Here is a 25,923-nt window from a genome sequence, read left to right on the forward strand (position 1 = left end):
CTGATGATAGCACGATTCATCCGAAGGGGACAGTAAATGTCTGAACCGAATTTCATGGCAGAATTTCATGGCAGTCTATCCAGTAGACTAGCTGTTGACACATATCAAGGTACCATGAGGTACTCTTGTACCTCATGGTACAAGAGTAAAAGTCACTGGGCTTCCTTGTCTGGGAACCATTAATATCTGTACAAACCTTAATGACAGTCCATCACTTGGTTGCGGAGATATTTCAGTCTGATGTAAATCCAATCGTTACTCTCCTTATAGCTCTGTCTTTGTCTCCAGTAACTCCTGAAGGAACTATGTGGCTCTTTAGCTGCTAAATGCTGCACAATGTTCAACAGCTATTCACTGGTGTTACAGTGGGTTTTTCAGAGCTTTTGTTTACCTAAGAACAGCTGCCTGCTGCAAACAGAAACGGGGTTGGTGAGAGTTGCTGGCAATAAACCAAAACAATGAGCTTAAAGATGCTAAAATGTTCCTCAGAGCTGAGGGGAACTGCAGAGAGAGTGGGTGATATTTCTCTGTGGGTTTGTCCCTAAAAGAGACACCCTCCACATTACACAGTCAATGGATCCATCGATAATGTACAAATCCTGAGCAGTACAGCTTTAAGAGCTCTTGAATACAGCTGTGGGTGTTTGTTGGAGCAGAGAGTGCTTTTGGAAAACAGGAGAAGACATAAAAGTCATAACTGTCTCAGCCTCAAACACGGTCATTATAGCCCACTATACTGTAACATGCAATTTTGTCGTTGCACAGGGGGTGGCCAGTTGGACCTCAGGGGTCTCTCTATGCTTAATTCAAGGACAAACCTATGTTCTGTTCATTAAGCTTTGTATGGTAAAGTACTGTGGCCATGAATAGAGTGAGCATGCTTGGTCCATTAATGAAATGACCACAAGGACGCTCAGGATGAAAGACGGTTATTACAAGGCTCCCATGTGGGGTTTTTAGCACAGTCACGATCAGGAGCCGAGGCCAAACTGTTCTGCTCCCGCACTGCTTCGCAAATTGGATGAGGAAAAACTCTTGAAATCATAAACACAATGTGAGCGGATAGCATAAGTGTTCTAAACGATGATAGTAGACGACATAAAGTGCCTAACCGCTTGGCAGATGTAGCATACAAAAGAAGTATTGCACTCCACAAAAACACTTAAAAGCTGCACAGGCTAACTTCTGATTGGCAATTAGGAGTCTCCAGTTATAATATGAGTTGTTATGATCTGAAAGATTTGAATGTGTGCCATTTTTGTCAATATCATTTGTCTAATTCTTGTCTAATTCTAATGCTGCCATTTTTCTGGCTTCAGTCGCACTGCTGGCCTCCTGCCAAACAGCAGACAGGAGAGGCAGACATAGACAGGGAGACATGAGGTAAACAGCAGGGAGGGTAAAGGTTAAGTCAGAGGATTTTCCAAATGTGTGATGAAAAATAAGATTTAATGGACATTTTCTCTCATAGTGTAAGACCTACTTTTAGCCACATGGGGGAGCTGTGGTACTGTGTTGACTCACCGCTCACTCATGTGGCAGAGAGGCAGAGAGAGGAGTGAGAGAGGGTCTGGGCACATATTGAAAATTCATGACACGCACTTCTCAACTTCTGCAAGATACACAGCAAGTATAATGAGCTCAAATCTGAGAACTTCCTGACTATTTTATCTTTTTTGGGGGGCTCTGTGTCTGTGTGTGAAACTCTGACTCCCTGTGTCATCATTTAAATCTAAATTACTCGCACAGCTGTGGCTTTAACAATACTGCAAAAGACACTAACGAAGAAAATGGAGAATCTCTAAACAAACAGCTACTCTCAATGCAGTAAAGACTCTGTAATGAGTTGGAATTGAATTCATGCGTGTAGCTCTCTGTACATTTGCCCTTAATTACATTTAATCTTAATGCCTGTCTGTCATGTTTTGCCATCGAACTCTCCATCAGCTCATCCTACAATTGCTTTTTAAAATTCTGCCATATCTCCCTCTATCCTCTCCTCTCCCCCTCTCCAGTCATTCTCTGTCTCTCAGTGTCTGACCTAGTTTTGGACAGCCTTTCTTACACACACACACACACACACACACACACACACACACACACACACACACACAGAGAGACACACACACAACCACAAACACACAAAACCACTGTTCCCGCAGGTGCTTAAAATCCTTGAAAATTGGTTGAATTTTGATGTGGTGTTTTTAAGGTCCGGAGATGTCTGGAATTTTGATTCGTGTGGCTGGAATTGATCAAGGTCATGAAACAGCACTTTCCGACAATACTGCTCATGGCTGGCAGTGTTTTATTCCCATCATGCACTATGGTTAACTCTTTTCTCTTCTCTTCTCTTCTCTTCTCTTCTCTTCTCTTCTCTTCTCTTCTCTTCTCTTCATCTGAGGCTGCTGTTTGTACTTGCGGTAGTGTGATGCAGAGCAGTGCTGGCATGTTGCCCCAGACCAGACCAAAATACCCAGGCACACATGCACACACACAAACACAGCAACACACCATCCAAAACAAAGACACAAGCACACACACACATATACAGCCTGGAGTGTATCTTCAAATATTATTTCCGATACATTTGGACTTCTCGTGTTCTCCCATCACGGGCAAGAGCATGCAGGCTTCTGCGTAGGAGGTCTTTTTAAAGGAGAGGACAGTGATGTCACAAAGGAACCACAGTTACAGCTACAGCACATGCTGAGTGAGAAGTTTCAACCATCTGGTCGATCATTATTCATAGCAAGGCGTAAACAGTAAAATGTGCTGCTGGGCATGTGTTGCAGCAAGTGCATGATAGAGAGAGAGGATGGTGGGCCGCTGAACTGTTATTAACACGCTGATACCTCGGCTGATCTCAGACAAAGGTGAAGTGGTCGGATAAAGATACAAAAGCAGGTGACGAGAGCAGTTTGTGAGGGGTTCAAAGACCACCTGCACTAAGAGCTGTGCAGCGCAGAACATGTTGGGGAACATTTGTTAGTAGTAGCTTGCTGCTTCGATGCCTCTCTGTTTAAGATTAATTCACTGAAGCAGCACAAGTTAACTTTGCAGCTTTGTGTGCAAACCGAGGGATCTTGCAACAGTCAGTGGATTGCACACGCTGATTGGACCAGACAGAAAAGATGGAGCTCACTCGCTGCTGTTCAGGAGGCTAAAGTTTGGAAGATACATGGGAGCAGTTGTTTGGACATCCAGTCCTATATTTAGGCCAGGTGCAAGAAAGCAGATTCAGTGACGGGAAAAGCAGAGAGTAACCACACAGTGGAGTCTGACTCCTGAAACACTGGCCAGCTGGAGCCAGACTGCTCCACACTCTTCCTGATTCTTCTTTAACGCAGAAGAGGAACAAGGGCAAACGCTTCGGCTGATGTCATCCTCACAGTTCAGCCTGCCGTCTGGTTTAAACAGATCCGTGGTGTCAGGGCCGCGGAATGAGAACAAGTCAAACGCTGTCATGGGAATAGAGTTCACAGAGCAGATTACACGGAAAGAATGTGACAGTACATAAAACGTAAAGATAGAAAAAATAAAACAGCATTTATAGCAAAAAAAAGTAATGATTACAAACTAGTCAACAGAGCAGAGCAGCTGTTTTTGATCACAGGGGTGATGCTTCATTAAAATGCCAAAACGTTCAGCCAAGGTGTGTATACATTTAGTCGAAAGCATTGATGAGGCCATGGTCCTGTCATGGTCAATTAATCCAACAAAAGGAAAAAACACATAAGACAGGCATGGTACATTTATTGGAAAATGTTTTGAATATACAAATAATGAAAAAACATAGTAAAACAAAGTATTTCTTTATTTTCAAATAATATATATATCGGAAGGAACGGGGTTAGCAGATCTATTGGTTATCATAACATGTAAGCTACTGCAGGAAAACTGTCCATTGTGAACATTCACCACAGCTTACAGCCTGACGTCCTGGTTCAGCTTTGACCCCCCTCACTTCGTGCAGTTGGGTGCAAACCACTGGTTTTCTGTGCAGTGGGGTACAATCTATTTTGGTTTTACCTACAAAGAAAATTACGTTTTAGTAAAACTTTTCATTTGTTTTCATGCTGTATGAACGCTTGACCCTTTGTGCTTCATGCCCCTGGACCTGTTTTTTTTGGCAATGTTACTGCGTTCTGAGATCTCAGCAGATACTTTGGTGAATATTCACTGGAATATGCTCTACAGCACATCCAGAATCTCATAAAAGAAAGTAATGATAATAATAAAAATACAACACTTAAGACTTCGCCTCCTCTCTGCTTCTTCCTTCACTTTTCCATGAGAGCATTTCAGTGCATGGAAAAATGACAGGACCTGTGTGTGGAGTCATACATTTCACCCCACAAACAAAAGAAATGGTTCTGCTCCTCACCACAGGGCCACAGCTCCAAGAGGGCCCCCACGGTCATGTCCTCGGACTCATTTCTGTGACATTTCTGTGAATTTTAATATTCCAAATTGACCCACAAACTTTACATGGTGCATTTTGAAGGCTGTTTCTGGGCCTTTTAGACTACACATCCAAATGTAAAAGTTGAGAAAATAAAGAAAAAAGCATTTAATATTTTGAACCATATTTATATCCAGTGAGCATTGAGAGGGCCTTGAAGCAACAGGAAAGGAGATAAAAATTGACGGAAAAGATTACTGAACAGATAACAACGTGAATAAAAACACTTGTTTATTTCAGCTCGTCCACGTCTTCTTCATCTTGGTAATCCTAAATCCTGGTCGCATGCATGGTGCCCCGTACCAGACCCTAGACCTGAACAAAGCCTGCTCATCGCTCAGTGAATGACAGCACTCACAGGCTTGGTGGAGTGTGAAAAGGTGCAAAGAGATGGCTCATTGTCAAGTCTCTGACTCATAAGAACATCTAGTACATAACATGATCTCCACTGGTGACTGAGTGAGTCCTCGGAGCAGAGATGACATGTCAGAATTTCACTGACTGACACGTGTGGTTCCCTGATCACAACCACCACAGCACGCTTTAGAAGGCACTGAAATCATTTTCCAGCTGTTGCTAAGTCACAGTTTCACAGAAGGACGCATACTCTCTCCCTCTTGTGTGTGTATGTGTGTGCGTGTGCGTGTTTGGGGGTGGGGGGGTGGGGGTAAGGTTTATTTTTATAATATCCATGCAGTATAAATAGCTCGGCTTGTTATGAAGGAAAATGTTTGCAGTGAATATCTCAGTGTGACTTGTCATCCACAGCCTTCTTCAGTGTGGTGTGTGTTTGTATAAGTGTGTGTGTGTGTGTGTGTCTGTGTGTGTGTGTGCGCTCTCTCTCCCTCCCTCCACCTCTGCCTGCCTGCCTGTCAGCTTGCCTCGACCACGTAGCAGCTTCCTGGCAGCGGCAGCCGCTTGTGTCTGCTCTCCCTCCTCTCTGCCACACACTCACACACTCAGTATCAGTAGCCCATGTAGAACCACGTAGCACCAGCTCTGGATTTTAACCACCACCACGACCACCACCAGCAGCAGCAGCAGCAGCAGGAGCAGCAGCAGCAGCCGAAGCGGCAATGGATCTCTTTGAATTCGACTTTTTCAGAGACTGGGAGCTTGAACAACCATGGTAAGTCCTGCTCACACTGCTTTATTATCACTGTCGGGTTTTTTTAATGTGTTTCAATATGGAAGATTTTAAAAGGGGGGGTGAACGGACATGGCATCCCCGCTTTTGAGCCGAGATCAAGGCTTAAATTGCGTTTTTTTTTTAACATGGAGACGCAGCCAAAGTGAGTCAAATCGTGCAAACCGTGTTTCTTTGTCACCGTAAAGCTGCCGTTGTTGCATGAGACGTAGTCTGCACACACACACACACACACACACACACACACACACACACACGCACGCACGCACACATGCAAACACGTACATATACACACGCAGCGCAACGCCGGCTTTTACTGTCTCATTGTGATAATAAGGAATGTTTGATTTGAATGTGAGAGCGCACCGGGCGGTGTGACAGAGCGGTGACACGGTGAGCAGAGGTGATGCAGCCGGAGAGCAGACAGAGAGGACGACCCGTGTCCTCATGTGATGCCACGCACAACTTTGATAGTTTGGTTCAGGTCTGATGTTGTTGGACAGCGTGTTGGTAAACAGAGCTGAGGTGAGCTGCAGCGGTGCTGCTGCTGCTGCTGCTGCTGCTGGGGGCTCTGTGTTCTGGGTAAACACACAGCCATGGACACATGAAGGAGTGAAGTTGGGTTGAGATGATTTGGGGATTTCAGTGGAGGCTGAACGCTGCCTGTGTGCTGATTGTGCATCTGTGCAGTCGAGCAATTCAGCTGTTTAGTTTGGAGATGCTGCAACTTGATTTGCCTCCTCCTGAAGACAATAATGTGTCACAATCATTTCATGAAAGGAGTGATGAGCATTGTGCTGTGGGGGCCCCGACTCAGAGTGACACGCTGCTGTCTGTAGGCTGATATAGAGTTAATACAGTGTCTTCTTTGTTGGTTGATTAGTTGATCAGCAAAATGAATCAGCTGCTGTTTTCATAAACCATTAACAGCAGTTTTAAAGGAAAAACGAACAGTCTCTGGTTCCAGCTTCTCAGACATGAGGAACTGCAGCTTTCCTCTGTCACAGGAAACATATCTCTGGGCTTTATACTGTCAGCTGGATGAAACAGGACATCTGAAGACGTCATGTCAGGCTGTCGGAACTTGTGATGGGCTTTTTTTTGACTAAATGATTAATCAGTCAACATAAAAATGTCAGATATTACTGCAGATCTATCTGTATCAGTGCATATGTTGGCCTACCTTCACTGACAAGAAGATTTTTTATAATAAAAAAAAAGATATTTTTATATAAGAGGTATATCAAGATTGCTTATGTTAAAAAAAATGTACAATTGGCCTGTAAATTGGAATCCAATTTTTTTTAAACTCTCAAATATTGATATACAGGCCTCAAAATTTCAGTAGGAGTCAGGCTGCAATCTGTCATGAAAATAAGTGTCAGCTGCAGCCCTAACAGACTGCACAGTGTTGCATTATCTTACAATCCTGAGTGAAGTCATATCATATGCAGCCGTGGAACAAAGACTCGCATGGAGAGAAGTGCTGTTTAACACCACGGAGGCCAAACGACGGCAGAGCTTTAATGACGGCTTTCTCTTTCTCTGCGTGGTTTGGAATTTATTGCAACATTTGTGCAGAAATTAGACATTTGAAAGGTAATTTGGAAATTCAGAACAGTTTGTCAGCTTGGACCCTGGTTGTACTGGTCAGATTCCAGTAAAGCTGCATTTCTATAGAGCTTTAACCCAAGGCCCTTTACACTTTCATCTCTCATCTACCCATTTACTTCCAATGTCGATAAGGGGACCACTGCTGAGCCGCAGCCACCTCAGCGCACAACATGTATGATATAAGATGATGGAGAGGAAGTCTATGTATGCTCAGGAAATTCCTTCTGAATGAATAGAAATAAGAAGCACCTTGAAATTTTGTATGACTAAAGACAATGCAGACATCAGGCATGTTTTATGCTGGATACATTTTCCATGTTGTTTCAGAGCAGTGCCTTGTAAACGCAGTGCAGCTGTCTGGATCTGCTCAGTTCTGCCTTCAGTATGAATGAATGTGATGGAAGGTGGTGTGACGTTGATGCGTCCTCAGGAAACTGGATTTGTTTAATAAAAAAAATCCTTCCATCAAGACCATAAAAACAGTATCAGACCTGCGTCACTACAGGTTTTACATGCTGGATAAATACTGTATTGGATATATTTTTGGGCTGTCAGCTGCTGAAGCAGTAAGCAGGACTGTAGGAGCTACAGTATACACTGTGTGACAGTCAGCCTCTACAGTTCAACTATGTATTATAGTGGGAGCACAATAACTTGGCAACCGTGTAGCTGTTATGAATCCGTACTCCAGCGGGGAGAATGTGAGCGGGGAAAGTGAGACACACTGCTGTCCCTCAGCAGCCACCATGGAAGGGCCCTGGAGCAAGGTACTTAACCCCCCGCTGCTGGAGTGGAGCTGCACAGGGCTCAACAACAAGCTCAGGGTGTGTACACATGTAACCCTCCTCCTGCCACTGCTCCATCATGCCGCTGCTGTCAGATGGTCTTATGCATTTTCAAAAGGCTTTTTACAGACAGAAACAAGCATCAAACGTCTGATTAAAAGACAGAAAGCGAAGCCGCTGATGGGAAGATCAGCTGAAAGGTGGAACCTGAAGGTGCAAATGGAAACTAGAAGGCTCCTGGATTTTTGATTGCACGGTCTGACATAATAAAGCAAGGTCGGTTTCTTTTAGCTGCCCTCAGCGGGTGTGAACTCCAGAGAAAAAGAGCTCTGACAACTCTGTTCTCTCTGCTGCAGCACGTCCAACTTTGAGACTGTCCTCGCCAGAAAAATGGCAGCATTGCTCACTTGTTCCGAAGAGATTTTGCCACACTGTTCGTACCACAGCAGAGATCTGTTTACTGTCTCTGGGTGTATTCAGGCAGCGGTTCACGACCTGAAGGGAAGGACCCCTCAAGATGATAAATGGAATAGGAAAGAAAGAAAATGCTGGATAGTTTTAACAGGACTGAAACAATCTGAGTCCAGAGTGAGAAATCACTCTTTGGTGAGAGTGCTCACAGACACACACTCTTTGTTGAGATATATAAAATGAAGTTACAGGTAGACATTAGGGATGCAAATAATGATTGCTGTCATTATCTGATAATTTTCCCAGTTAATTGTTACCTCCATAAAAATTGACAGTGACCACATCCCAGAGCTCAAGGTGGTGATTTCAAACATGACGTGAGGCTGCTGTGTGTTGGTGCCACCTTTCTTTCTCTTACTAAGGTATGTTTTTATGCCTAAACCTAACCAAACCTTAACCTGACAAAACAGTCATATTTTATTTTTCTAATATTTTGGGGACGCGCTCTCCAACAGCGTTGTCATGACAGGCATCAGGTCAGAAAATGCTCACACAATGAGTTTGGACTTTTTGCCAAAATTTCTATCCGATAATTTGAATTTTTTTTTAGTTTAGAAAGTGAAACTGAGGGTTTCTGTTTGCTTCATACAAAATGCCTGTCTGATTGGACAGCATCTGAAACCACCACCCCACAACCTTTCTGAAAAATGTTTTTTTTTTTCTTTCCAAAGCTGACTCACAGCACAGCAATTGGCCAGGTGTGCAGAGGTGGGAAAGTACAGTCTGAACTTCTTTCTCATTTTTACATTCTCCGCTTGCTACCCACATTTCGTATGTGAAAACAACTGGCACACCATAAAAGCTCTGGAGTAGAGACTGTCTGAAAGTATGCACTGTTATCCCCACTTGTACCACCCATTGTGTTGAGACGACAAAGAGTTGTGACAGAGAGATTGTGGAAGAAGTAAAATGCAGCTAGAGGAGGATGTGACAGCAGCGTGGCCGCTCAGAGCATGTATAAACACCTTTGAATGTGGTCGACTTGTACCAGCCAGCTCATTTCAAGCATACCCTTAAACCAGCCAAATACAGATAATGCACTAAATTCAACTTTTCCTCCACGGTCCAGGCCTAAGACAACATGATGAAACGTACTGGTTTGGTTGAATGGAGCCGGTGCAGCGCACGATGCTCCTGCTGCTGACCAGAGTCTGCACTTAACCAGTGTCTTTTACCAACAGCTCTGCAAGCTGCTTTGATGTGGCTGACAGCTCAGTGCTAATAAATGTTAAAATGGACTCAACTGTCCAAGATTATAAGGAGGAGAACACCTCCACCGGAGGAAGAAAACCAGAACGGAGAGAGAGAGTGATTTTCAAATGGAGCTATTTTTCTCCAATTTTACAATGGATTTTACAGGCATAAAAGCTGACACCACCTTCAATAGAGCCCATGAAAATCAGTCAGATTGGAGTTAAAAGTCTGTCACTCGCCATTGATGTGCGGCTCCGGTTTGACAGTGGATTTTCCCTTTAAGGGAGAGAGAAAACAATCTTGACGCTCCCCACGCCTTTGTTCAATCTGAACGAATCCAACACTGTAGGTCTCCTCCTCCTCCTCCTGAAGAAATACCCTTTCATCTCTTCTCCTCTTTGTTGCTCTTTCTCCCTCCTCCTCCTCCTCCTCCTCCTCCTCCTCCCATCTCGCTCCTTGTTTCATTCTCTCACTCGGAGATCTGAAGGCTGTGTATAATTGTAATAGGGCTTGCATTGAATGTTGCGCTCTCCTCACTGTAATTGCCCATCATGTTGCCAGCTAATCATGGTAGTGGAATCTGGGGGAGATCACTTTGAATGTTAATTGACACTGATGGTGATTGGTTGAACCATTTAGGTCGTTAATTAGGGAATTGATTACACGTATCGTCAGCATGGAATTGTAAGATTCCAGCTGCGTGTTTGGAGCGTAAAAGTTCACATGTGCGGGAAGACCCTGGCTATCATTATTACTATTATTATTGTTATTATTATTATTACTTCATCTTATTGGGTCTTGAAATAGTTTGAATGATTCTTATTTTTATGCTGGTTTAAAATGGATTCAAAATGTTGCAGTTGCAGTCAAAATGCTGCTTCCTGTCCAAATAAAGAGTCTGGGCATAAGCTCACAGGTGGAAAAGATGGGATCTGCAGGAAAAAGTGGTGACAGAGTCAATTTATAGTCAATGCATTCAGTGTTCAGTCTCTCAGTCCAATATTCAATCTGCCCGTCAATCCTCCCAAGCTCTCAATCAGCTCAGTCACACGTGTCAGCTCAATACGTGCAAAATCATTCATCACAGAGAAATTTCCATCCTCGCCGTGTGATGGGCCTGAGCTCGCCAAACCAGCTCCACTTGACGACACTTCACACCATCATCATCAGCAGCTCAGAGGCTGTGAAAGGAAGCTGCGCCTCATCCCGAACTGGAACAAACAAACGCTCCAAAAGTAACAGCAGATAACAGAGAAGGAAGCTTCCTATCTGGGAGAAATCCTTTTTATCCCATACTGGTGGGACAATTATCTCTCAGGGCTGTGCGACGGGAGCTCTGTCAGCAGGTGTGAGCCAGAGTGAGGACACCAGGAAGATCACCTGGAGTCCATCTGGGAGGCGGCAGGCGCTGGCCGTGGTTCTGAAGAAAAAAAACCAAAGTGTTTTAACTTTATTTTTGGCCTTTGTCTTTCATATTTCAGTCACATCTTACAAAGGTAGTGGCAGAATGAAAAAAAAAGAGAAAAGAAAAGAATCCTGGGTGACAAACCTTGAGTCGATAGGCCTGGAAATGATTCTTTAATTACTGATGAATCTGTCAGCTGCTCTGATTAAACAATGGATCTTTGGAATCAAAAGTAAAAGTGATATCAGAAAATAATGACAACTGCGCATCACAATTCCCCAGAGCCTTCAATCTCATTGCACACGCTCATTTAATCCATCGTTAATAGAAAAATATTGATCGGAGCAGTTTAAAATCCTGTTTCCAGATTTTAAAAAAACTTTCCAGTTTCATGTGGATTTGATGTCTTCCAGAAGTATTTACTCAATCCTGTGCCAGAGAGCTCCATTGTGAGGACTTGTGAGTGATCCACTGCAGACGTGGACTGAACCTTTCCTCGCTGCGAAGGATGTAATATTCCACAGATGTGTCTCCAACTGTTTATACATTTTAACCAACGAGTCAAAGTAATAATGAGACAGAATCTCCAAACTAGCTTAAAATGTTTTCTCAGTTTCTTTCAGGATTTAGCTTCAGTATCGCCGCAACATGACACGAGGCTGTAAACAGCCGACTCAAAGCACCACATCTGTCATATATTAGGATTAAAACAGGGTCTGCTGTACCTCAAGAGGACATGCGGATTGTTCTTACGGATATCTTTCACATGTCATCATCACTTAGTGCTGACACTTGCTTTTCTCACGTCTTTGTGCAAAAGATATCTATAGAAACACCAGAGGTAAAATAACTGGAACCGCTCTGTCAGTCATCACAGCGATGGAAGAGATGATAAAATGCCTCAACTTGAGGAATCTGAAGAAATCTTCATGAAGGAGATGGAGCCTTTGTTGAGCAGACAATCCGCATATATTACTACATCGCACAGATTCCAAATACCTTTATCTTCCTAAGTCAGTTTTTGCTAATTGAGGTGTAAAATCTTGCCGCCGCTGAACTAATTTGAGACAAAGGTCAACTGTTAAAGCTTCTATTATTGAGTCAGTCTAGACCCCTGTTGCTGAGAGTTGAAGTGTTGCTCCATGTAGAGCTAAGCCATCTGTTCAGTCTCTTAAGCGTCTTATAAGAAAATAAAATATCAACCATCTGGATGGGATATAAAATCCTCAGCAGAACATTTATCTTTATCAGTGAAAGTTTGTAGATGTAAGCAGCGTGCAGTCCCCGTCCACCCACCTTCAGCTCACATGTCACCATGCAGTTGGCCTGTAGAGGGAAAGATTTTTTGATAGTGGAAAAAGAGGGGAAAGGAAATACTGGCCCTTAAAGATGAGAAGAATGAACGATTATACGTAGAACTCCATTAAACTCTTTATCACAGTCACTACAGTGCTCATCTGGTCCAGAGGCTTTGCTCTTCTGTGTGTTTTGTACAGCATCATCAATAATAATGAGAGCTTTTAAAATGGACTTCTGTTGTGTGGATGGCGGATGTAATCCAGCAAAGGTCTCTATTAACTTTGGAAGCATCATTCTTTTGTTGCAGAGGAAAATAAACGAGTGGAAAGGGAACTGAAAGCATCCTGAACTAATTAGGCTCACTAAGCACTTATAATTCACCAAAGTATTGTCAGATATTTCACTGGTTTATCACCATATTAATACACAAAGTAAACAAAGTGCTTTTTTTCTTCAACATTTCTTCAGCAGATATATAGCAGCCTTGTCTAAGTGATATTAAATAGCATTTACAATTAAGCAAAGGAAAGGGCGACTGCAGCTCTTGGCTGACATGTATTATGATATATAATGACACAGTGATGTTCCATGTGCAATGCCTACGCCTGTGCGACTCATAGAATAACCAGTCAGAGTAAAGGTAAGTAATCAGAAAAGACATGGGGAGACCAAACCCTGTGGGAGAAACTGAGTGAAACAACATAGAAATCATCTAAAATAAAAACTGTTCAGACACATTCATCAACAGCAGCCTCATCTAAACCCAGAAAAGGCATTATCGAAATTTAATTTGATACTCATCCATCCAACACAAACATTCAATTTTACAATATTACACCTCGGCCTCGGGTTCGATCGGTGGCAAAGTCATGCATAATTCCCAACCGGGACTATGAAAACAAACAAACCGTATTAAGGAATAAACTATTTAAGCCTTATCGAGTGTCCAGAAACATGCAGCCTGCCATCTGTCTCGTGGAGGGAAGATTTGAATTCTTCAGGGGTGTCGAAGGTCTTGGAGGCTCCATCAGCCATAATTTGCACCTCAGCAGGATACAGTAACGCATATGTTCTGTTATATGCTGCCTTCCCAGAGCATCAACTTCACCTTGTCAAACATTATGCCCCTTGTTGGAGAAATGATGAAATCTAATTATCACTGGCCAAGGGCACCGACTGCGATCTGATTTAGCTGCAGGTGTGATTTACCTGCTCCAGTGTAGTGTAACCTCATTTCATCTGCGGCTGTAGGAACTATGGTAACCAGCTCTGAAAGAGCTTGATTGGACCAGACACCCCCTTTGCCCCTTCAGGAAACCCAGTAATGTGGAGCTTGTGATTGTGTCTGTAGTCTTTTAGAGAGCATGTCATTGGTAACGACTGGATATCACATGCTTTTCCTAGATAAGTTTTCAGACTCCCATAATTACCACACAGTTTCTCCTTGTAAGTTGCATCATGTCATGGATAATTAGCCAAAAGGTCACAGGGCCCAGTAAAATGCAATATGGCTATTAGCTATAACACCATTATCTTATTTAGTGACTTGGAATATATCATATTATTACCAGTCAGATCATAGTCAAAAAAAGGGTCGATTTTACTTGTTTTTTTTTTTATGAGCAATATCTTAAAAATGAAACAAAATTATACTGAAATTTCAAACATTTAATGAAACTATAATGATTTAAAAAACCATAATGAATTCACGCAGAAAATAACCGTGACAAACATCAGATGACGACACCCAGCGGGCACTCAGCGGCTCAACGAGGGGCAATAAAACGTCACTCATGAGCGCAGCACGAGTACTTACGCTGAGGTATGTCTCTCTGAGCTGCAATGTCTTTATTAAAAACGACTGATAGGACGGAAGATAGTGTTCCCCGGATCAGAAGCCGTTCACAACTGTTCACGTTCGCTGCCAGTTTACCAAATAAGCACAGGTGAAGAAGGCTGCGCTGTGCTGAGGTGTTATTTTTTGTTAATGGCGTGCAGAAATGCAATTGCCTTGTCAATAGATGTGACTAAAAGCCTTGTAACTACTAATTAGACTATAAAGCAGAATAGCGTACATAGCTGTGCCGGATCCTCCCCATGGGATCAGATCACCAAGCTTCTGTTGTAGCTGCTGTTCTAATATTGGCAGAGTTTCCCACCTTCTAATACTTGTATTTATCTGTGTAGTTATTGCTCCAGAGTCCCTTTTATGTCTTTTTTTAAACATTACTTTTGCTGTAGTTTTCTTTATCAGAGAATACACAGTGGAGAGATAAAGGGAGGGTGAGCTGCTCAAGAGTTTTGGAAGCACATTCAAGCCCGCACGAGTGGGAGAAGGACAAAATCGCTGAAAATGACTAGAAATTGTTGCACCGTATGAACTGCACGGTAATCTGAAACGTGATGTTTTGTTTGTTTAGTGATGAATTTATTGAATTAGTGAACTGTTTGCCTCAGATAATCATTCCTTTGCTGTGACAATTGAATTAGGAATGGGTCAAATTAGTTAATGAAGAGCTTGCTTGAAATTACTATCCTAATTTGTTGCTAAAAACCAATTAAGAGTTTGTTTAATTTGTTAATTGAGTATTTGCTTGAAGTGGTGTTCCTTAATTTGTTGTGAAACTTTAAGTAGTGATTAGTTGAATTGGTTAATGAAGAACAGTGCTTGCTCTGTGACACTAATTCAGACAGCAGCAGTCCTGATGACGTCTTAATGTGATAACACGGAGTTATTAAACAGCCAAGTTGACTTCTGTTACTCTTTCCACTGCTTGATAATCCAAATGATAAGAGTAATGATCCTCACTTTCATCATGTGTCCTGCAGTGGCTTTCAAAAACAGCTTGAACTGCTGTTCCTTATCAAAAACAAAATTCAATCTCATACATAATACAAGTCGTGACTGGGCAAGGCATATCAGCAGGAGTGTGCGTGCGTGTGTGTGTGTGTGTGTGTGTGTGTGTGTGTGTGTGTGTGTGTGTGTGTGTGCGTGTGTGTGTGTTGGAGGGTTTAGGAAAGAGAGCACAAGAGAGCGAGAGACTTGGCAGTCAACACCAGGTAGCTTCTGCCCTAGTGCCCCCAAGATACTAAGACAATACACACACACACACACACACACATACACACACACACACACCCCAGGTCCTGAGGTTGGCAGAGCCATCTGCCAAGAGGAGCACGGTGCTGAGGAATGATAACACATGCACACAAACACACACACACACACACACAGGCGTGCATGTGCTCTCTCTCTCTTTCTTTCTTTGACATGTGTGCGCACACACACACACACACACACACACACACACCCACACACACACACACACACACACTGCTTTGAACCCAGCGCTCTGGTAGTTCTCTCTGCTGTCGTTGGTGGTTGATATGGCTGATACCTACTTAGTGACTGTAGATCTGTATAAATGTACACACACATATTGGAATCCTGTCTCACCTGATGTTTGAGGGACGCGTTTGTCTTCTGCACTGAAATGTTTTAGCACGTTCATTTTGTCCAAACACCAAGATGACGTGATGCTTATGCTGCTCATGTCCAACCATACCCGCAGATCTGCAGACCCGCAGGCCCGCAGACCTGCACCTGCAATACATTCTTTAAAGAAATAAATGCAGATTGCAGAGGGAAACACGTCCTCCATGTTTCATCTGTAGTCACACACAGCCTCCACACAGCTTGCTCAGGGTATGGGTACTATAGCATGTAGCTACTACTGAGGACACTGAGGTCATGTCCTCCGCATTTATTTCTGGGAATGTTGGTGTTTAAGCGACATGGAAGGAGTTGGGAATTGGGTGATTCTAGTGAATTTAGACGCACATATAGGGATTACTACCTGCTGTCAAAATAAAGGCAAATGCCCCAAAAGACTTCCATTTAATTAAAATATTGTAGAGACCTTATGAAAACACTATCAGACTTAGAGACTGTTTTGGTATCTTATCATATCTAAACTCCTGCTTACGGTCCTGGTGGATACCTTAATTGATTATTGAAATCTTCTGATACAACACCAGGAACAAATGTAATTGACCACTTGTGCTTTCTCATGGTGAGCTGTTTCAGTCTATAGTGCCTTTTTTTCTCGCTATTTTTACATTAAGAACGACAAAATTATGCCACCAAAGATGAAAATAAAAAGACTGCAACACATCTAGTTAATGTTTTATCTGTACCTGCAAATTCTAAAATAATTAATCTCTGCTAAATTATTAAATTAAGACTCTTGCAGTTTAACATGTTTTTGAAATATCAAAGGAGGACGTGGGACGTTTTTCACATTTGAAGTTAGTGGTTAAAATCCATCATCATTCAGGTTGTAGTTACAATTTGCATATACAATTATATTTTACCATGCAGAGTTTGTAAAAAAAAAAAAAAAAAAGATGCCCACATGAAGCTCAGTGCTGGCTGCTCTCTCTCTGCAGGAAACAGCTAATGATGTTTTGTCATTTCTAAGGAGCTTGGTGCTACATGTGCTGCTTTTTGAATACCACTGCTTTAATACACCACATCCTACATGAAGCTAATAGACACAACAGTGTTACATATAATATTCTGTGTATTATCTTAACTCTGTATGCAGCCACAGACTGATACATGTCTAGATGCACACTCAACAATCTGACACAAAAAAAACAATACAGATATGAAATGTGAGACACACACACACACACACACACACACACACACACACACACACACACTCACTGTCTGACCCACTGCAGGTCTCTGATTACCTGATTTTTCTTCTGAGATGACTGCTGGACACTGTTTTTCAACTGGACATAGGCAACAATGCGTCTATGCACAGCAGAAGATGAGAGACTTAACAGGGACCACCTAAGTCACATCAGCCAATCGAAATGGCCTTTGAATGAGTCCCAGCACGGCTTTGCTGTTCGGTGTGTGTGTGTGTGTCTGACTGTGGTACATTTGAGCGAAACACAGACGGACAGCTCGAGCTAGTTAGCCCCACAGAACAGTAGATTAAACGCTGAATTTAAAATTAAACAGAAATATTAAAACTGAATTTGAAAGCAGGGAGGCACTGAGTAAGTGAGAGTGAGACAGAGACGGAGAGGGCTAATGACGTAGCTTTTCTAGCCGAGGCCAATTTACTGTGAGGTTTCGAAAGGTCATCTCCTACATGGAGGCCTGTCTGTGACAAATTACATTATTTACAGCGGGTAGAAAGAGGCAGCGAGACCCAGAGAAAGGCAGAGTAAAGGAAGAGAGAGGGAGGGCGAGAGTGGGTGTTTGACTGTAATTGGTCTGCAGTGTTAACACGAGCACCCTGAAGACTTTTGCTAACACTTTGCCTAATGATGCTCTTATCAAAGCACGATACCTGCCTCTCTGACTGCTTCGTCCGACTTGCCATAAAGAGATGTCTCACCGCGACATTTTGATGCTTTAATTTTTGAGCACAGGTTGGACTGAATGCTGCAAAGTCAGCTGCCGTGTGGACCTTAAATTACTCATTTCTCAAACGAAATTACACAGTGATCAGGCAGATCCTGCATCTGTGTTGTCTTTCTCAGAGTCCTATAAGACAGCAGCTTTTTAACTGGCTGCCAGTTTATCAAAGCTTTATCATTTACTGCTGTAAACACTTCACATGCAGGTAAGTCTTTTCAGGGAAAACCCCCGTGGAGCTGAGGAAGTGCTGTGTTTGATGATTAGAGTTCGTCTTAAGGACATGTGGGTAATCAGCATGAGCGGCATGGCTGGACAGACAAAGAAAAGAGTGCCACCTATAGAAACTCCAACAACGGAAAAACGGAAGAAAAAGACACCACACACACTTTTTGATTGACAAGTGAACTCTGGAAAGTGCAGTGCAGAAGCTGTTTGATTGACAGGTGATCCATGAAAAGTGTCAAAGATGCTGGAAAACACACACACAAAACCCTAAAATTTGTGAGATGCTGTATCGCCAACACTAAGTTACGTTGTTTCATTATTTTCCCGACATTGAACAGAGTCGACTGCTAAGCTGTGGAATGAAGACATTTCACTGGCTCTTATTTCCCCCGAAGGAGAGGACCCAGTTCCCCAAAGACCAGCTTAGTGTGTGCGTCTGTCTGTGTGTCCCTTGGGCTATCTAGAGAAGGAAAGAGCCAAAGGGATTAGTAGTTAAATGGTTTGGGACTTGGGAATGAACAGAAATATTAATATTTAGTTTTAAACTTCTTCAAAGAAATGTCGTAAATGAATAAAGCATAATATGTGATTAACATCCCATAGTAAGAGCACAGGAACGGTCTTATTTGTTATGTTAAGTGGATACATATAGTGCGTTGTGCAGTGACGCTGTTCAGCATGATTGACTGTGCAGGAACATCTCTGTGATTTCTATATCGTATGATAAAAATGCATCGTAATATGCATTTGACATGGTCGCACTTTATATTAAGGTGGACATTAGAAGCATATTGGCTCATTATTAGTCATTAGAAAGTGCTTATTACTGCCTTATTCTGGGGGTTCGGGTTATTAATGGTTAGAGGTTATTAAGATCGTAATTCATTTCTGACCTCAGGACATCACCACTTCAAGTGTTGTTCATCAAAGTTCATAAATAAGAGTGCTAATAACTTTTGATGTGATGCTCAAAGTTGCTTGTCAAAAGGACCCAGGTCTTCATTTTCTCCTCCACTGCTCCTCTGTGTCTCTGTCTCTGTCACTCCTGCTCTCCTTCAGGACATTTGGTACCTCTTCATCAACTAATTCATAATTATCCTCTGCCTCTCTCTGCCTTTTTCTTCTCTGTCTCCCCCCCTTTCCTCTTTCTGTTAACCTTTTCCTATCTCTCTCACCCCTCTTCCTCTCCCCTGCCTTCCTTCACAGGCCTGCTAATACATTTGTTATCAACCTTCTCCCTAATTAACATGCCCCCTCGCTGTCTGACTCTCTCCTATCTCTATTACTCTGTCGAGATGTCTTCTTCACGCTCTCCTATTTCATTCTGACTTTTTCTTCCCTCTGCATCTTCTCTTTATGTCTTTTTTCATTTTTTGAATAGATGAATTTCAGGACGGCTCCTCACCTTCACTTCTGAGGCTCTATTATCTACAGACAGACAATTTGTCTGTCTGAAAGCCAGCAGGACACAGAGATCCATTTTCTGTGTGAATGTGTGAGCTTGTGTACCTCGATCTCTCTCAGCGTCTCTCGCTTTAGCAGCGTCTCTCAGTATGTCTGTGTTTTTCTGTGTGTGCCCCAGCCTGGTGGTCCTCAAGCTGTGGTCTTAGTCTTAGAGTCCTTGGCAGGCTCCCATGCTGGGCTCATGGGGCATCTGTGTGATTTCTCTTTAAACATTGACCTTTGATATCTCCTGCTCGGCGGAATTGCTCGGCGGTCCTGTATATACCCTTGAAAAGAAAGGAGAATCTCATTTGTTTTGTACATTTGACATTAGGAAACAGCTTACAGCGGAAAGCATCTGACATTTGTTTTAGAGGAATGATTTTCACACCCTTTTGCTGGCATCAGTATTCCTAACATTGCTACAAATTTATGCTCTCTCCCCCAAAACTCCCCACATCCAGTCTACACCTCCAAGCATACCCGCAACCACACACACACACACACACACACACACACACACACACACACACACACACAGAGAGAGAAAACAATAGAAAATTTAGCTGTTTATCCGGCACATGAACAACACTATTAAATGTAATTTAATCCGTTCATCACCTCACACATGTTGTCAGGCACTCAGCTTTCAGCCCTGGCAGAATTTGAGTGTTACTGTCAGTGTATGTACTGTTACAATCGGGCTATAGCTGTGAGTCTTATGCTATGTGCTGGACTACATGCCACTACATTGTAAAACTCTAAGTGTGCCAGCCTAAATCAGGCGGACCAGTCCAGTTTACTTCCTTCCTTCCTTGGGTACAGCATATATATTCTTAAAGACAATGTTGTATGAGTGCAGATAAACTGGTATTAGGAGCTGATGTTCAATGTGTTTGGTGACAGTGCTATAAAGTATTATATAGTGCAGTGGGGGTGGGGTGGTCCTGATGGTTGATTTGGGTATAAGGCGTTCTTTGTACCAGGCTGTAAACATGTTTATTTCCACTGTAATGTTGGAAATTTTAATATCGGGGTCTATGGAGATTAACCAAGCGACAACCTCTGGGTCTGAAAAGTGCTAAAACCTGCACTTCCTCGGACGGCCACTTAAGGCTGGCTCAGTCTTGATTTTTCAGCCCTGGAGGTTGCTGCTTGGACCAGACATTAATAACAGACAGAAAGGAACAAACAGGGAGATACAGAGGCCAGTGGAACAGAGGCTCACCTGAACGTGGCATCAGGACTTTGACATTGATATTCCAGATGAACCTTGACCACATGTAACCATATTTAAGCCGCAGTGCATTATTTAGGGATAACCTCTGGGCTGCGCTACATCGCTCCAAAATGACATTTTTCTTGCACAAAGTAGTTTCCTCCATTCACTTTTCAGTGAGAACTGAGCATCGTTAAATACAGTCCATGTTATTCTGCCACCTCAGACAAACAGGCATACTCTATAATTGTGTGTAATCCTGACTGCACTACTGCTTAGCACAATAGAAAAAGTCTTAGTTGAGCCTCATTAACCTGCGGATAGATGGCAGTGGTTTGGTGAGGACAGACTGTAAGCTGTAAGCCTTCACTCTGCCCAAACAACCAGTGGAGAAAATGGCTAACAGGGAGCTCAATCAATACACAAAATGTGTGTGTGTGTGTGTGTGTGTGTGTGTGTGTGTGTGTGTGTGTGTGTGTGTGTGTGTGTGTGTGTGTGCGCGCGTCTGGCTTGTGTTCCACTGTGTGTACGCATTTGCATTATGTGTGCCTCTCTCTGTGCATCTGTAACCGCGCACAGGCTGTCTAAATGCGTATTGATCCTGAGGTGTTGTTTTGTGTATTTGATGGTCTGCTGTGTTTTAGTTTCATTAAGTTCGGCGCGCACACACAAATGATGACAGATGAAGTCAACTGAAGCATGATTCATCAGTGTGATTTCGAAAGGCAGTCTCAGGACATTTTTCAGCTCTTGGGAATTAGACCCGATGCATTTTGGGTAGTGTGTGGATTCCTTATTCCCAGTTTGAGTCTTCTTTGAGCTTCGAGCATTCGCACACTCACACACACAATAGAACAAGAAGAGACGGAGCGACGGCTCTGTGTCAATACTTGTACATACATTGAAGGCTTGTATTCAGCAGAGATATGACTGCTTTATCCTCAAGCACACACACTCACACACACTCGGTGAACATATATGCACACACACATATTTGCACGCGCAGTTGGTCGTACTGTTTGTGTTTACTGTTGCTCAGAATCCCACATTTATTCTCTGGTGTTTCTTAGATTGTCTTTCAAATCATCTCTTTGATGTGCTCTCATCATTATTTCCCTCTCATGTAGCCTGTGGTGTGCAGTGTGGGCACTCAATAGACGACTGGAGGAGACTTTTATGTGCTTTTACATGTCTCCTTCGTACTCTTGAAATAATTATAAATCATTTGTCTGACTCAGTCTCCTGAGATGCGTTTGATCTTGCTGAAATATTTTCTATATAACAGGTAACTGCCATATCCTATGTTATGTTAACAGATCGGTATCTACTCATATCACTCTAATGACACCCCACCAACTGGAAATAAGCTTGCATTGTCATTGTTGTGTAATAGTAGTGGCTAGTTCAGTGTCAGGTGGACTGTTTCATTTTAAGGGGCCAGAATCAAAGAGGTTGGCAAACACTGGCATCATGTAAATCAATCACATTTTAGGCTAAACATCTTTGGGGGGAAAGACCCTACCCTGTGTCATTAAAGATCACCTCCAGACATGTTTTAAGATGCAGATCAAATATCCTACTTTGAATAATAATTTCTGTCTGATATGGTTTTTCCACAAAAAAGGTTCAATATCTTTTTAAAATCCCTTAAATGAAATCCAGTCCTTCTTTCTCGTTAAAAAATCCAGAATCTATGAATATGAAACTCTTTTTCATTCCCAAACTGTCGGACACAAGATGTCTCCTACTTCGCTGTAAAGTCAATTCTTAGTGTTTCAGGTGTTCAGGCTTCAGGTCTCCACAGTGCTCTTGTGTAAATTGAATACTGAACCAGAATTGGCTTCCAAACTAGTTGTGATGTCACAAATCATACTTAAAGGGCCGCCCCTTGAACCTGGATCTTCAGTGAGCTCAGAGAAACTTACCCTGAGCTTGACTAAGACAAAAGGTGAACCCTCAATTTCTCATCGAAAAAAAAAAAAAAAAAAAAAATACAAATATGAAAATTCTATTCAAGTGTCACAAAAAAAGTCTGTAAAGCATTTAAAATGAAGTACCCCTGTACAAACATTAGTGTTGATACTGGAAAAAATTTGACATTGCCACCATAATATAAAATAGAAAGTCAGACTAACTTGTCTATGCAGTTCTTAATTTGTGTTATTTGGAGATAGATCAGTAATAAATCCCACTTCATTTTGAGACATTAGGACCATAAAAATAAACGATTGTTACAAATAAAAAAAAAATTAGTGCTGAAGTGGTACACATTAATACTTCCAGCGGTGGCGGTTTTGGGCTCTGAGCATTATTTTTAGCGCCACCATTAGACAAATAGGAGCAACATTTGTTTGAAGTATTTGCACATCATTAGATGTGTAGTTATACACAACTATCCAGGCTCCCAGGGGGGGATTGTGAAAAAGCTGGAGGGGAATAATAAGGATAATAAACCTGAGCAAAAACAATGGAGTCCCAATCCCTGCAGGGCTCCAACCTCAAAAGAAAGCAAGAAAGAAACCAGGTCAAATTGTTAATGCTACTGTAAATAACAACACATAAACACAAAGTCTAACATACATACCACCTCCCACAAGTTCTCACTTAAACACAGAATTCCCACCAGCTCTCTATATGCTGTTAATTCAGCCCTTCCTCCTTCACTCTTTGTCTTCCTTTATTCTTTTCATTTCTTTGTCTTATTCTTTTCCTCTTAGGTTTTCTTCTATCGCTCTTGTTCTCTTGGTTTAATCAGCATGTTATCAGAGTAAATCCTTCACACTGAAGTCTTTTGCCTGCATGGGGATTTGTAATATTTTCCTCATTTATTTTATAATATCATGCTTTAGTTATTTTAGTCAGAGATAATGTTCGACTCTCCTATTTCTAAAAGGAGATCTGTGTAACGTTACCGCGGCGCTGTGCAGACCCCAGCTGTAATTACTTTCTCCAGACTTTTTTTCTTTATCGTCTCGGTGAATTTTCAGTAGTTGTTAGTGAGCCCGAAAAAGTGAGACAACCCTTTTTTAGATGGTGTGACACATATGGTTTTACTTATGAACTCTTACCGCCTACATTTTGTGTAACTGGTGCTCCGCTGTTGATATGTGGATGGGAAGTTTTCTATGTCTGCAGTTTTTAGCGGAAAAAAAAAAAAATGGAATGCTTCAATTTCTGCAAAATGGTCATCCATCCCGCTTTGTCTTCTCTGGTTCCACTTACACTCCATCACTGGGAGAAAGTGCGACCCATGGCCGGCGCCCTGGAAAGGCCAGGGCTGTTGTTTAGCAGCTGCCAGGGTCACAGCTGCTTTGGAGCCTCTCGGTAACCTTTGAGCTGTGTGGGATTCTTCCAACTTGCCTGCTCACTTGTTGACTGGCTTGTTGGGTAGAAGTGTGAGTGATATTCACACCGAAAATCTACAGTGTGAAGTTGCACATAAGTAATAGTTTGTTGCAATGCTCAGATTCTTTAGAAGTGTCTTAGTTGAGAAGTTTTAAGTAGTACAACTCAGCTTGATCAGCTTCTGTTAAAGGCTTTTTTGGGAATTTTGTGACATGACCTCTTAAGCTGCACCGTGCTTCCACTCAAATCTAGGACCATAGAAAGACAATCATACTTCTTGGTCAATATTTTTATGAAATACAGTAGTTACATTTGAGTTATTTAATGAAAAAGTTTCACATTTTAGGAAAAGACTTAATTGCCTTCTTGCTGAGAGTGAGATGAGAATATTGATACCACTCTTATGTCTGTATGCTAAATATGACTATTAGCATAACTTAGCATAAAGCTAACTGGAAAAAAACTGGCTGGGCTCTGTTCAAAGGTAAAAAAAACCTACGAGCACCTGTAATCTAAAGCTCAGTTTACATTTTATATGTCGTTTGTTTAAGTGTAAAAGTAACAGATTGTGGTTTTATCTGTAGTTATGTGCTGAACTATTTCTTAGCTGAGTGTTAATTAGGGAGCTTTAGAAGTGCTGCTAATGTTAATTGGATTTTTTTTTTTTCCTTTGGATGGAACCAAGCTAGCTGTTTCTAGTCTTTATGCCAAGCTACGTTAACAGTCTTCTGGCTCTGGCTTCATATTTAGCATACATTCGCCTGAGTGCTGGCAATCTTCTCATCTGCCTCGCAGCAAGAGAGAAAACATATTGACACAGAAGATCCTGAATAGCATGAATCAGTTTGACCAACTCCACTGTGTCGCAGAGATCACACCGACTGGACGATATCAGCTTGTAACGGCAGGACAGTGTCAGCCCAGTGTATTGACAAACTGATCTTTCAGTCTGCCTCCACACGGGTGCTGTTTTTCTTTTTTACTTCGTCTGGAGCTGGCTGTGTCCGTGTGCAACGCCACATCACCATGAGCCAGCCTGTGCGTGCGAAGGGATAGCAACTGAAAACAGATTCCAGGTCCCGTCTGACGTTTTCACACTGACAGAACACAAAGTCCTTGTCTGTCTGAATCTGCTGAAGAACGAGGCCTCTCAAAACATCATATCCCCGGTGTAGAGACCAGGTACGTGGGTGGCCTCGATGGTCTGCCATGCAGGAAGACCTGACCTAGAAAACAATGGCTGTCCTGTCAGGCCCTTTCCTGGAGCCCCCAGGTACCGCTGCACTCGACAGACAGACGAAGAAAGAAAGAGAAAGAAAGAATGAGTGTTTACTCCGCTGAGAGTCGTCATTAAAAAGGCTTTGATGAGGTGAACCACATATCAGAGCCGGCGTGTTTTCACCTCAGCTCATATTCGCAGTTCATTCACATCTTCAAAGCTTATCATATTTTTCCTTTTTTTTTTTATTTTAAATGGCTTTCTGTTGCTTTTTTCTTCAGGTCAATAGAAAGCATTTTGAGCTTTGCACTGAGGTTACTAAGTCACGACTCTTCTAAACCTGGATTGCGTGGGGAAAGTCTAAACTTGTAGTACAATAAATTTAGATCATTTTATCACACATTCACATCATCACACAGACGGCAGTGCGGCTGAATGTGAACTGCTCTTATTTTTAGTCCTAGTAGTAACTGATTAGATTGTAGTAGGTCTTTATCATAACACTAGATTGGACTAACGGCTCTATGCACTTAACAGCTCGTCTTCCTGCAAGGTGTTTTGCTTGTATGGGCTCACGGAGGCAGCTGTGAAAGTCTTTGCAGATGAGCAGGATTCTGTCGGATGGATGCAGAGACAACAGTGGATATAC

At 42.3% G+C, this 25,923-nt stretch overlaps 1 protein-coding gene across 3 annotated transcripts in view; it reads left to right on the forward strand.

The window, feature by feature from the left end:
* The first annotated feature begins 5,349 nt into the window (after positions 1–5,349).
* Positions 5,350–25,923, forward strand: part of aff2 (AF4/FMR2 family, member 2) — a 133,424-nt gene continuing 112,850 nt past the window's right edge. For 2 of the 3 annotated variants that reach the window (XM_076738567.1, XM_076738566.1), the window contains exon 1: positions 5,350–5,594. In XM_076738567.1, the coding sequence (XP_076594682.1) occupies positions 5,542–5,594 (53 nt within the window). In that variant the 5' untranslated portion in view covers positions 5,350–5,541. The remainder of the gene's footprint in view (positions 5,595–25,923) is intronic. The other variant, XM_076738568.1, reaches the window with a different exon arrangement.

The sequence above is a fragment of the Chaetodon auriga genome, chromosome 9 (assembly GCF_051107435.1).
Source record: "Chaetodon auriga isolate fChaAug3 chromosome 9, fChaAug3.hap1, whole genome shotgun sequence".
Classification (NCBI taxonomy): domain Eukaryota; kingdom Metazoa; phylum Chordata; class Actinopteri; order Chaetodontiformes; family Chaetodontidae; genus Chaetodon; species Chaetodon auriga.